This window comes from Apus apus, chromosome 20 (assembly GCF_020740795.1).
Source record: "Apus apus isolate bApuApu2 chromosome 20, bApuApu2.pri.cur, whole genome shotgun sequence".
In the NCBI taxonomy this organism is placed as follows: domain Eukaryota; kingdom Metazoa; phylum Chordata; class Aves; order Apodiformes; family Apodidae; genus Apus; species Apus apus.
In genome coordinates, this window is record NC_067301.1 from 5,353,916 (window position 1) to 5,366,551 (window position 12,636).

The following is a 12,636-nucleotide window of genomic DNA, read 5'->3' on the forward strand; positions in this document are numbered from 1 at the left end:
ATGTTGCTTTCCTTTTAGGCATCTAAATCGGCTAGAAAACTGAAGCCAGGAATGTCCAGATGATAAAACCCTGGCTTGTCGAGTAGAATTTGTGACGTGCTATGTACATGGTAGAGTGTAGACATTTGTCTTTTGCTCCTTTCTACTCTACCATGTAATGCCTTGTTCTTGTGTCTAGGATATATGAAGTTTTGGTGAAGAAAAAAAAGGGGGGGAATAATTCCAATTACTCAACAAAAACATGACTGAAACAATAAATCATTTTCATCTTGCTGTTGGTGCTCTCTGTAGGGAAAGTATTTTGAAGTGTATTTTCACTGCAGAAATTATCACTTGATTCTGCTGTGCCACAGAATCTTTGCAGCTTATTCTGTAGAGCTGGTAACTAATGTAGCCAAAACTAGATGAGCCTGTTCTGACTAGAAACTGATGGCTGGGAAACATACCTGTTTTGGTTGTTTAGAGTACCTGACTTTTAAAGTGTCTTAAATAAAAATGTTAGATTAAGATGAGTTAGCTTTTAAGGTGTGAGTAGATAGATAAACAAGCTTTAATACTATAATCATCACTTTAAAAGTAACGCTGCTTGACTGAATTGAAAAGTTAGCTCTTGGAGTTGTATCTGTTTTTTTCATTCTATTGCTTTCCTATTTTATAGTTCTGTTGATTATCCCTGTAATGCTTTTTCCATGCATTTCAGAACACACAGTGGGTAATGCCTTCTTTCAAGTGGAGAGCTGCAGTGTATTTAAGTTGGCACAAAACCTTAGGTTAAATAAAGTTCACTACAGACAGTTTTGTAGGTTTTATCCCTTGGAGACTCCCAAGTTCTGTATTTAAAAAAGTTCTTTGATCCTAAATATAGACACCTGAGGGAATTTCATTCCCTCTGAATGGAGACTTCTATAGTTGCCATATGCCTAGAAATGTCTTGCATTCTTGGCATCCACCCTTCTTTTTTTATTTCCCCCGTTAGGTATGATAGTCCTAAATCCTAAATAATTCCTCTCTCAGAGGTGTTTTAATTAGAAATGGATATTGAACACTGAATTAGCATCTGAACAAGAGTGTTCTGTAGCTTGTGTTCTCTAAATGGAAACTTAAGGGTTGTTGCATCTGTTACTGGCAAATAGGTGTTGTGCTGACATAATGAAATTCCTGGTAGTAAAGATATATCAGCTTGTCAATACTGTATATAATTTGTCTGATTCTTTCCACCCTTACAAAGAATTATGTTATCTTTTGTGAGCTTTGAGCACATAGTAATGTAGTTGTTAGACCTCTGCAATCAGACTTAGTTTCTGGATATATATATATATATAATGGAAATAGTTGTGGCCCTCCCTTCCTCTCCAAAAAAATAATTTAGCAAACTGCTCAGAAGAGCTTAATTTTAATATTGTGTCCCGTCAGAAATTTTATTACACTTCTAAGGAAAGGACCACAGTTTAATTTTTTTGTTAGTGTTCAGTAGAAGCAACCCCTCCGAAGGGGCTGGTTTGCTGAGGCTTGGGAGCAGGCACCTCACATACCATAATTTACATCCAAAGGGAGTTGCAACAAATTGTATGGAGGGTGTTTGTTTTCTTTTATGGCTGAGGAAGAGACACAAATGAACTTCTGTCCTGGGATTTCAATCCATGTATTTATTTTAATTCAGTTCAGAGCAATGTCAGAGGTGTTCAAGAGCTCAACAGAGATAGGAAAAGAGGTGTTTGTAGGTTGTTGGAACCAGGTAAGAAAATTCTAAGGCTAGTAAGGATACAAGTACTGCTCCAGGTGAGTATTTGACATGGAGGCATTTGTAGAAAAGGAGCATGAAAGCCACACAAAGGGAAACAGGAGTTACAGCCTTCCTTGTAAGATAAATCAAAGCAGAATCTCAAGTGGTTGGCAGTGACAGAAAAATAAAGATAACTGAATGGAAAGTGAAGAGGAAGTAATAAAGGGATTATTTAAAAACAAATCATAAACAAGTGTTTGACTGGTATGAATGTTAACTTTAACAAAACTGGCAATAAATAAGGTGGGAAGTGGATAAAACAGAGCACAGAAGGTACATAAAAATTAAGCAGGTTCTATCCAGGAGCAGACAGAAATGGTTCTGAAGCTGCTGATGGTTCCTGTTGTTTAAAGTTTATATAACCAACTTACTTGATACTTCTGACAAAAGCCTTTCTGTATATCAAGCCTGAGAAAGAAGTACATAGTGTTGTTTTCCTCAGGAGGGCATTAAACAAAATAATTAGCTGATAATGTAGAAAGATCATGGTGGCATTTGGGTTCTGAGTTTCCCACCATTTTATATTTTCACAATTTTCTTTTGACTCCCTACTCTTTTGTGAACAGCAGAATGTGTGTGGTTACTGGCAGTCTCACTCTGGGTAACAGTGAAGAAGGCTGGAATACTTGTCATCTTTCTGGGAAGCTTTGCAGATTTGAGTTTGGGTTTTACTCCAGGAAAGCTGATGGTTGTCCTTTACAAAGGTAGTCTAGGTATTTAAGTTGTGGGATTTAGCAGTAATTGCCGTTTTCCAAAAAGTGGTTTGTACAGTTCAGGTGAAATGCAGCTTTCTCTGTCTTCTCTTCAGTGATTTTTTTGTCCATGTGTCTTCCCCAGGACTTAGGGGCTGGTTGAGGTCATGCATCCAGGTTGCACTTCAGATCATCTGCAGTTTGACTTGCATTTCATTGAAGGACTAGCAGTTCTTGTGCAGGTTCAAGTGCTGAGCAGTGAGAATCTATATGAAAATATGCAGATTAGGAGATGGAAAGTAATTTCAATCCCCTGGCAGAAATTTTCAGTGCTGGGAGGAGCGTTATACATGAGGCCATTTTCCCATTTCCTACCAGTTTTTAAAGCCAGCAAAATTTAGGCCAATTAGTGACAATCAGAAGCCATGGAACATGTCACTTTTTACATGCAGAACATCTGGTATCTGTGTTAAGTATCTTTGAAAGAAGTTTTGGGAGAAAGGATTGTCCTTGAGAAGTATGGAATATTGTTTTGTTCTTCCTGTTTTTCATTTCTACCGTGGGATACAACGTCTGTGGCCAGCACCATGGTTGAAAGTTCTCTTCACAGTTGAGGTTAATTTTAGCCTTTCTTTTACAAAGCTTCTTACACAAAGTGTTTGTGAACCTGCTTTGGTTAAAATGCGTTTTTATGTGGAGAAACGGGCATGGGTTAAGATCAAACAAAAATGTGGTGTACTCTGTGGGAAGAACTGTTTTGATCTGGACTTGATGTCTTAAATGTGCATATTCAGAATCAAACTGACACATTGGTGGTGACTTTGAATGAGCCTTTTCCAGGAGAAATTACTCAGTAGACAATAAGAATCCTGCAACTGTTCAACAGCTGCAAACACTGAGGTGCTGTGTATAGAAATCTACAATCTGAAATAAAAGAGGGTGGTGGGTTAGAAAGCTTTTAAGTTTTACACCTGCTTTAGAGCTTTATTTTGAAGGATTCTACTGACTCATTTTCTTGCAAAATAAAATACATTGTGCCTGTTTTGCTGACTCATTGGGGAATTAAGTGAAAAAAGGAGATTTTAAAATGTGGGATGCGAAATGCTGCCAAAAGCACGAACTGTGACATTACAAATAAGCATTTATCATAGAGATGAAATGAAATTTGATCTTAACCTACAGTTTTTGAATGGTTAGTGTGTAATGAAAACAGGCACATAGATCCCAAATATCACAATTAGCATCTGAAGGAGAAGAAATGAGGTGTGGGCTTGAAATTAATGACTTCAGTCTTGACAAAAGACTTAACTACACCTCCCTGCTGTATATATGAAGTTACCTAGTTGTGAAGAATATGTTAAATAGTACAGATTTAAACTTGAAATTCCTTGGCTGTGTATCCCTGAGGAGGGGAAACAATATATGGGAGATGGCTACAGCACCTTCTCGAGCTGTAACAATAGATGATCATCGTTTGCACTGGGTTTCCTTCACAAATCTGATGGAGCACAGAAGACCTTTGGGTTTTTGAAGAGGAGGCACTTTGATATTCCAGGGATTGTCAGGGGGACCATGGCAGAAACTGAAAGTGGCTGGAAAGACTCTTGAGTGCTGGGGTGTATTGCAGAAGGAATTGGAAAAAAAAAAAATACAGAAATAAAACCCAACAGATTTGGTAAAGCTTATGTTAAAAAGCAAACCTAATCTGCTGCCCTCTGAACACGTTGCTGACAGGCATTAACTCAAGGAACTGGACTAGATTTCCTCAGGCCCTTTCTCAGGTTTTCATTGTATGGGAGGGGGTTTTCAGGAGGGGGATGTGAGAGGGCAAGTGATTCCATTCCCAAAAAATAAACAAACAGGAAGACCTTAAAGCTTTGTAAGAGTTAAAGCTGGGGGGAGGGGAATTATCTGTTAAGGGTATTAGTTGTTTAATAAAGCGCAGTTGTCCTCCAGATGAACCCGCCAGTGACTCTGCAATTGGGGTCATTCCAAGTTCATGCTGTGGACTTTTGACTGCCTTCTGTGTCTGTGAAAACAGCCGGCAGTTCCTGCAGGGATCACTCAGTCAACCCTGTAACACAAAACTATTGCCAACGGGCACCTGCTGGTGCGGCTTCCCAGGGGGTCCTGCGGGGAAGCTCCGCAGCTCCTCGGGGCCGGGGGCTCCCCTGGGACACGGCTAATCAGGCCGCGCCTCGGGGGGCTGCCCGGATTACCCTGCCAACATGCTGTTGTCAGGACGCATTAGGAAGCTTAGTTAACGATGGGATGTGAGCTAATTAAAGCTTCTTTACTTTGGTTATATGACATAAGTAGGGGTGGGGAATGCTGCAGAGAATCTCCAGGAACATATGTTTGTTCAGTGGGAAAGGCCATTGCCTCCTCTTGATTGTCAGTAATTTAGAGAGGGTCAAAGTTTATGTCTCTCTTAAAATGAGAAGCTGATTATAGCATTTTGCTGATTTAGTCCGTTCTAAATTAAGTCTGTGTCAGTTCTATTCATAGTTCCGTGACACATTTCTCTTTGCACGATTTGACTTCGTTACAAATGTGTTTTGGGCCTGACCTGAACCATCCTTTCTGATCAGGGTTGTATTTCACTGTTGAGCTGGGTGTGTATTGATGTGTCAAGGAAAGTGTAAAAATATATAGGATATAAATTTAACCGAATTCACGACCTTCCCTGATGAAATACCTGAGTATTTCTTAAAAGACTGACAGAAGCCATGTATAAGTATTTTGTGGAACATCTTCAGATAGCCAGGGCTTAAATCAGGCAGATAAACACCTGCTGTTTTTGTCAGATAGTTACAGCATTTCATTTTTAATCCCCAGTATAATGCAGAGTTGACCACAGTGATGTGAAAGCAGGAAGGTGTCTTACCTGCTTACTTATGTCTAGTTTGTGTAATTAAATACACAGTTCTTCCCATCCATAACAATGCCTGTATTGATTAGTAAAGAAGCTGGTCTAAAACTGATTTTTATAGTAAGTTACAGAAATGTATTAAATAGCAACCTTTAGACAGTGGAATAGAAGCAATGAAACTTAGGCTGAAGAATTTACTAGACAGTTTTCTCTGTCCCACTGCCAGTCATTATGTGTGTCCAGCAATACTTCATGGCTTTTTTTCTTCTTACGCTTCCAAAAGAGTGGCACCAAGACCTGGGGATGGCTGACTGCTCTGAAACTTTTTTAGCTGTAAAAAATCCCAGCAGCACATGTGTTTGTCTGCTTAGCCTGTGGCATCTACACTGAATATTTTTGCCTCCATATAATGAAGTAAATGCCTGGAGTTGAACTGTTGTATTTTACTTTCAGAAGTCAGCATAAAAATTGGCTTCCTCTAAAATATCTCTAACAGGTTGGAGAGATGTAGGGAACAGAGGTGATTTTTACTGATACTGCTAGAAGGCAAGTAACTACAAAGGATTAAACTTACAGATATGTATTAAATGTTAGACACAGTCCATTGTATTTGCTCACTTGGCTGAACAGAACTTCCAAAATTTCTGTTCAGCAGGGAAGGGAGTGGATGTGAGTGTTTTTAAAAAGGGAAAACACAACCCAAAAGAAAATTGCCTCTATTTTCTAATGGGATCAATCTACTTGAGTTAATTATATAATGCAGAGCTGTGTTTTATGTTAACTTTTTAAAGTATATATAAAATGTGTATTGACATTTCATTTTATATGTATGTAGATAATCACAGAACTGTCAGAGTTGGAAGGGACCTCTAGAGAACATCTCTAAAGAAACATTGTTTCAAACTAAAAAGACAGCTTTATTAGTATTTTTAAATAAATTTGAAAAAATAATGTTCTGTGTAAAACATTTTGTACCATGTAAGAATGTATCTTGGGGCAGAGGGGTGTCAGTATTTTCCAGCTCATGTTTACTGTGTGACTGTTTATTGGGGTTTTACTGTCAGGTTCACAGTATGCACTGATTTTAGATGTTGGTTCTCTTCAAACCATCTGAGCTGTTGCTCCTTTGGTGGGACCTCAGAAGGAGCGTGAACGTCAAGGTAGCAGAGGGGAGGAAAACCAAGTTCCAAACTTAGTGTTCCTGGGTAGGGCTGAAAGGCAGAACGTGTTTAACAGAAACCTCGTTCAGAAACCTGGTAATTGCTGTTCTTTACCTGCACAGCCCTTGTTTCCTGCTATAAGCAGCTCTGCTGTTTCACATGGGTGGTTAATTATATTTAGGGGAGTTACTGTTGAAACTGTGGAATGACTTAATCGTCATGACTAGGGACTTTCCTGATTTGGAAAACACAAGAGTATGTGTGAGAACTGAAGATGACATAATTCACAGTTTACATTGGACCTTCTTTCTTAAACTAAATTTAAGTACTTTTTTCTACCTTGCTGAAATATCATACATAAATTTGTGCTTGAGTCTTTGAGAACCAGGTTTAGTTATTGGAGCTAGAAGTATGAACATCATTAGTGTGATGTTGAAGGGTTTTTGAAAGGTGGTGGTTTGGAGCAAGAGTTGAATGGAATTCAACAAAGAACTTACTTAAGGAGTCCTGCAAAGCAAAGAGGAGACCTCAGTAAACAGTGTGATTTCTAATTTAAATGCAGTTCATAGTGAGGTTTGCACAGAAGTTACAACTGACCTGTATTTATTTTCATCACTTTCTGCCTTAAAATTCCATCTTGGAATCTTCTACTTCACTCAGTCAATAATGTTTGTAAATGTACCATTCTCTGATGCTAGAATTACAATGGAATGTTTGGACTAAAGTCATAATTGTGTATTTATCCTTTTGGGATGTCCTTAGAGAACCAGACAGTGCCAAGAGCTTAAAAAGACTTTAAAAGATTACTTAAAACTTATTTCCATGCTGTGTGGTTCATGCATCTGGCTTAGAGGGAACATGCAGTACGAATTCTAGAATTAGTTTTCATTTGCTTTGAATTCTTCTGGTGCCCCAGAAGCCTTATTGTTTGGCACCCGCTTTGCTTCACAAACACTCTTTATGAGTGTTTTTGTTTTTCTTCTATTGCTTGAAACAGCAAAGGAGAAACAGTGGTAAAAGTTTCTTTGGCAAAACTTTAATTATTGGACCTTTCTAAAGAAAAACAAAGCAAACACACACCCCCCCAAAAAAAACCAAAACGTGACTAGATTGGTTTCTTGTTTCATCTGCTTTTGCAGATTGTGGTAGAAAGTTTCTATTGATTGGTGACACTGTGTAAACATAAAACAAGAAATTATGAATCATCTGTTTACTTGAATCTGCAGAGGAGGCTGCTAAGGCCAGTGTGCCCCGGGCTTATGGAAGCAAATGTAACAACATTTTCAATTATCGTGAGGTGCTGAGAGTGGTTTACATGTTGCTCCCAAGATGGAGTTCACAGTAGTGTTATTCCTGGCGCGGGGTGGGAAACGTGGCACTTGGATTTCACCTCCTCAGGAGAACCAGTTTGTGTTGGACCACAGAGGCTGAAGCTAATGAAATGTGGTGGGTGTCTGTGAATGACCATGGACAAATGTTTGGACTACTGGAGGTTTTTGGAGAGGTTTTCCTTTTTCTGTCCAAGCAGAATAGGTAAGGCCAGGGATTAAACAATGCATAATTACTTAGGTATTTCAGTGTAAGTTGAAATATTCTTAGTACCTGAAGTGACAGAACTTTTAATTAGTGGTGTGAAAGACTCATATGTGGCGTTGTTTGGATAATACCAAGTTGCCAAGTAAAATGCCTTCCTTCTTACATGTACTCAGGGTGTAGACTGGCATCATTCAGTAACACCTGAGTGCCTTTTGGTTAGGAAGATGGGAATTTATCTTAGCTGATACTGGTGTATTATGTTGGAATTCTGTTTGAAGGAAAAGGACAGCTGAAATGGGGAAAAATGCAGAGATAAACGACCATATTATTAGTTGTTTTTTTTAATCAGCAAGTAGACAAAGAACTCATTATGACAATTAGGACAGAGGAGGGGAGGACTGCTTCTCAGAAGTCCCTTGATTAGTTTCATGTTTGTTCCACAGATTGTTGCATTTAGTTATGTTGGCATTTACGTGGTCTTCAGTAGGCTTTGAAGTTATCAGGTCACACCTTATTAACAAAAGCTGAGGAAGGCAAGGGTGGATCACACTTTTGTTGTCACCTTTGTTTATCTGGAGACCATTTTCTGCATGACCGGGTTAACAGCTCAATAAGCCACCATCACTGGCCTTCCCCAAGGCTTAATATCTTACTCTGCACTTCTCAAAGGACACACCTAAATGCAAGACATTTGGGGTGGGGGGCAGGCAAGTCTGCTTTTGTGTTTTACTCAGAATAGCAGAATCATAGAATGGTTTGGCCTTAAAGATCATCTACTTCCAGTCTCCCTTCTAAGTTTAAGCTGGACCTAAACTGCATAAATTTGTGATGATTACTCAAGTTTCTGATGCTGAAGTAACTTGCCACTGCTGAGTAACTTTTTCTTAATACAGTGATTATAAGGGACAGAGCCTGGGCATAAGATGTTGTGCAGGTTTGCATTTGGTTGGCTGTTTTGGGGGTTTTATGTTACAAATCTTTATTTTTCCTTTTTATACAAGTAGAATCTTGTCTGCTGAAATGGGCTTCATATTTCAGGGGAAGTATTTCTGAGGTGCACAGCAAAGGCTGGTTAAAAATTTCTGATACCCAGCAGTGATTTCACTCTTGTGGTGTTACCTGCATTGGGCAATAGGTGATGTAGGTCTTGTTCTTGACTTGGGATAACGTGACACTACAGTCTGGATCTTTATTGCAAATAAGAGTCTAAACTTCACAGCAGAAAATAGTGAGGGGCTCACTTGCCCAGCAGACCTTAACGGGCCTTGCTTCTGCCTGTGAAATGTCTCAGTTGTTTTATCTTCACTGACATTTTGCCTCTAATTGGCAAACTTGATCCCATTACATGTTGTGCCCCTGAGCAGGAAAAGTGCTGCTTTGGTTCAGACAGGACCTGTTCACGTGGTCCCCAGCTGGAAGGTGTTCAGACAGGACCTGACGTGTGGTCACTGAGGTAACCTGTTGGTTTAGGTACAAATGGTACAGATGGGCACAAAGTTTGGCTTCAGTCTTTGTTAAATGAGGCCAGAAAACAAACAGTACCCGGGAGGGGGAGGAGGTGTGTCCAGAAGTAATTCAACATGAATGTCATGTTCTGTAATTAATGTGTTGAGATGAGATTTTGTCACCTGAGTCAGAGCAAAATGGAAACATTTCATGGTATGTTTGGTCCATTAGGCTCCTTACATTGTTCTATTTACAGCTGTAATTCACTGTTATTTTCTAAATATTGCATAAAAATAGTTCCTATTTAATTCTGGTTTTACAGTTAATGGAGACTGTGACTTTTAAACTGTGTGCATATGATTTTTCTTTTTTCCTCCTTACTATGAAAAGAATTTACTATCACATTAAAATGATTTCTATGCACTAAAATAGAATTGTTACTGACTGTGAGGTGTCAGGTTCTTTTTCACAGAGGAAGGAAACTGAGGAAAAGCTGGTGCAGCAGAGCTGGCCAGTTTAAATAGGGAAAAAAACAACGAAAACCCCCCACCAAAGCTGTAGGGAGAGCTTCCTGATTTTGATCAATATTAATTAAGTGGTTTATTCCTGCTTGCCTGGTTGTCTGCTCATACACCAAGATAACTTTCAGAATGTGTTCTTCAAAGCTCATGTTCAGGCCCTGATGGATTCCTCAGTGGGGATCCTGACAGCCAGCAGCCCCCTGGCATCGGCTCGCGACACATTTGAGTTTTGAAGGGCTTTTCAGTTTTCTAGCAACTACTCTAAACCTCTTAAAGTATTTATCCAGAAAAAAAGCCAGCCTTAACCATGGTGAATAGATAGCTTCAGGTTGGTTTGCATTTCTAGGCTAATTTAAAGAAAAAACAAAACTACATGAAGTTCACAAAGAGGTCAGGAGTAATTCAGTCACTGATCGCTATGCTCTGTTTAGTGTCCATATGATCAAGTCACAAGAGGGGTCATGGGATTTAATTTTCATTCATGTTGTTAGTGTCTTACTTGTTTAGATAATTGGAGCCTCTGGGCTAGTTTGTTTTTGAGCTGGAAAGAAGGATCTAAAACTAGGAAGTCACATCATTAGTAAAAAATAAATGCAGCCTTGGAAAAAAGTGACAGAAAAAGGAAGGGAACTTCATCGTTGCATCAAGCACACAAATTAACTGTTTGTCTAGTTGTTTTTTAATCTTTGTGTATTTGCAATTGGAATGTTATACCAGGTTTGAGTTGTCTTCTGATGCACACCTTAATCAGATAAGGTTTTTAACACAACTAGTGTGGATGCAAAGGAGACAGGAGGTGCAGCAAGGCTGAACAGTGTGAAGGGCAGTGTCCAGATACAGCTCTTAAGCAGAAGAACAGGAGAGGAACTGTGAGTGCAGGACAGCAAGGATTTCAGCACTGCTGCAGCCATCCAGTATCTTTGATACTCCTGTGCAACCTGGTACACTCCCCAGCCCTAGTCTGAGACACAACAAAGCATTAAATTATCCTACCTTTGAAATGGGGGGAAAAAAGCAAAGGTAATATTTGGAGGTTATGACATGAAAATGCCCTTTTCTATAATAATATCCAGAATATGAAGTAAGGTTTCAGGTTTTTTGTCACCTTTTCTTGTCCCCTCCCTCCACTGAGCTTCTGTTTTATATTTGATTGCACCAAACTCAAGGTCAACAGTTCACAATAGATCTTTTTTATTTGGTGCTTTTTCCTGGACGGGTACTCAGTAATGGTCAGAGTTCTCAGACCAAATCCTGTTTGGACTTAAGTGTCCTCTTTTTTTCTGTAAATAAATCTCAAGTCTTCTCCCAAACTGTTCAAGGTGAGTGTAACGGGTAAAAATGCTCCACAGAACGTTCCCCTCAGAGCTGTCTGAGTGTGCAGCACCTGAGGGCATTGGAGCCTCACCCAGCTCCCCCAGCAGCTGCTCCCACCATCGGGCAGTTCCTGTGCTGTGTTACTGAGGCAGGAGCAGAACACAACAGGCAGATTTGCCTTCAAGCTTTTCACATAACTTTGCAAAAGAAAAGCTTTGTATCTAAACAACATTCTTGTGTGTTTTTGAAAGGTTACAGCTGGGTCACTGGCACTTCTTTTGGTACATCTTTCACAGACTTCATTTATTTTGGCTTGACCACTGCCATTGGGAACCTACTTGGTTTTTTACTGTCACCTCAGGATTTCAGTTGCACAGGATAATGTACCTCAGAGATTTCTTGGTGGCAAAAAAAGCTGGAATGATTGCGTATGTGGAACAAAATGAGTTGTAGAAATCTATTTCACAACTAGAATCTAGGCATTTTCTTCAGTAAATCTACAGATAAGAAACATAATCAGCTTTTTTAGTAACAGCAAAGGTTGTTCTCTTGCAGTTTGCTGGGACCTTGTCAGATGGTTTGGGAAAGACAATGGATAACAGGCATCAGACCGAGCGAGAATACATCCGGTACCACGCGGCGACCAGTGGAGAGCACCTTGTAGCTGGAATCCATGGACTTGCACATGGTAACCCTGCACTGTAGTTTTAAACTCCTTTCCCTCTTAAAATAGTGATCAGATTGTGTTACTCCTGGGTGATTATTTGAAGCCAGGGAAGAGGAGCTATATGGGCTTTAGATTAGCATTGGAATGCTTGCAGGTTGGGGTGGGAGGATTGTTTTTTAAGTTGTCAGAAACTACATTAAAGAATAAGGTCTTTTCACATATAACCATAAGTAAAAGCTTTTTCTTTTTCTTTTTTTTGCAAAATAAAATGAAATTTCAAAGGAAGCTCCAAAACTTCAGTTTCTTTGCATGAAAGATCCATGCAGGCAGTTTCTTTGAGGGCCAGACATTAAAATGAAAATGAGCAGGTTTGCTTTCACTTCCAGGAACCTGAGCTTCCCCAGAATGGGTACTGAAGCAGCATTTCACCAGCTGGGTTCTTTTGTGGTTTTATTTTGGGTTTTTTTTAAATTTACTGAGAACCAGAAAAATGAAGTTCTGTAAAAGACAGTGGACTAGTCCTAACTTGGCCAGAAGCTCACATCAATTTAGTTCATGATTTATCTGTTGAAGAATGTTAAATCAATACAAGCCAAGTTTAAATCAAATATTTATATTTTGCATCTTCTTGACTGAGTTTGTTTA

General features: G+C 39.3%; 1 protein-coding gene across 5 annotated transcripts in view; it reads left to right on the forward strand.

The window, feature by feature from the left end:
* The window catches only part of VPS13D (vacuolar protein sorting 13 homolog D), a 101,722-nt gene that overhangs the window by 64,743 nt on the left and 24,343 nt on the right, over nucleotides 1-12,636 (forward strand). For all 5 annotated transcript variants that reach the window (XM_051637052.1, XM_051637055.1, XM_051637053.1 and 2 more), the window contains one exon: nucleotides 11,880-12,012. In XM_051637052.1, coding sequence (XP_051493012.1) covers nucleotides 11,880-12,012 — 133 coding nt within the window. The remainder of the gene's footprint in view (nucleotides 1-11,879; nucleotides 12,013-12,636) is intronic.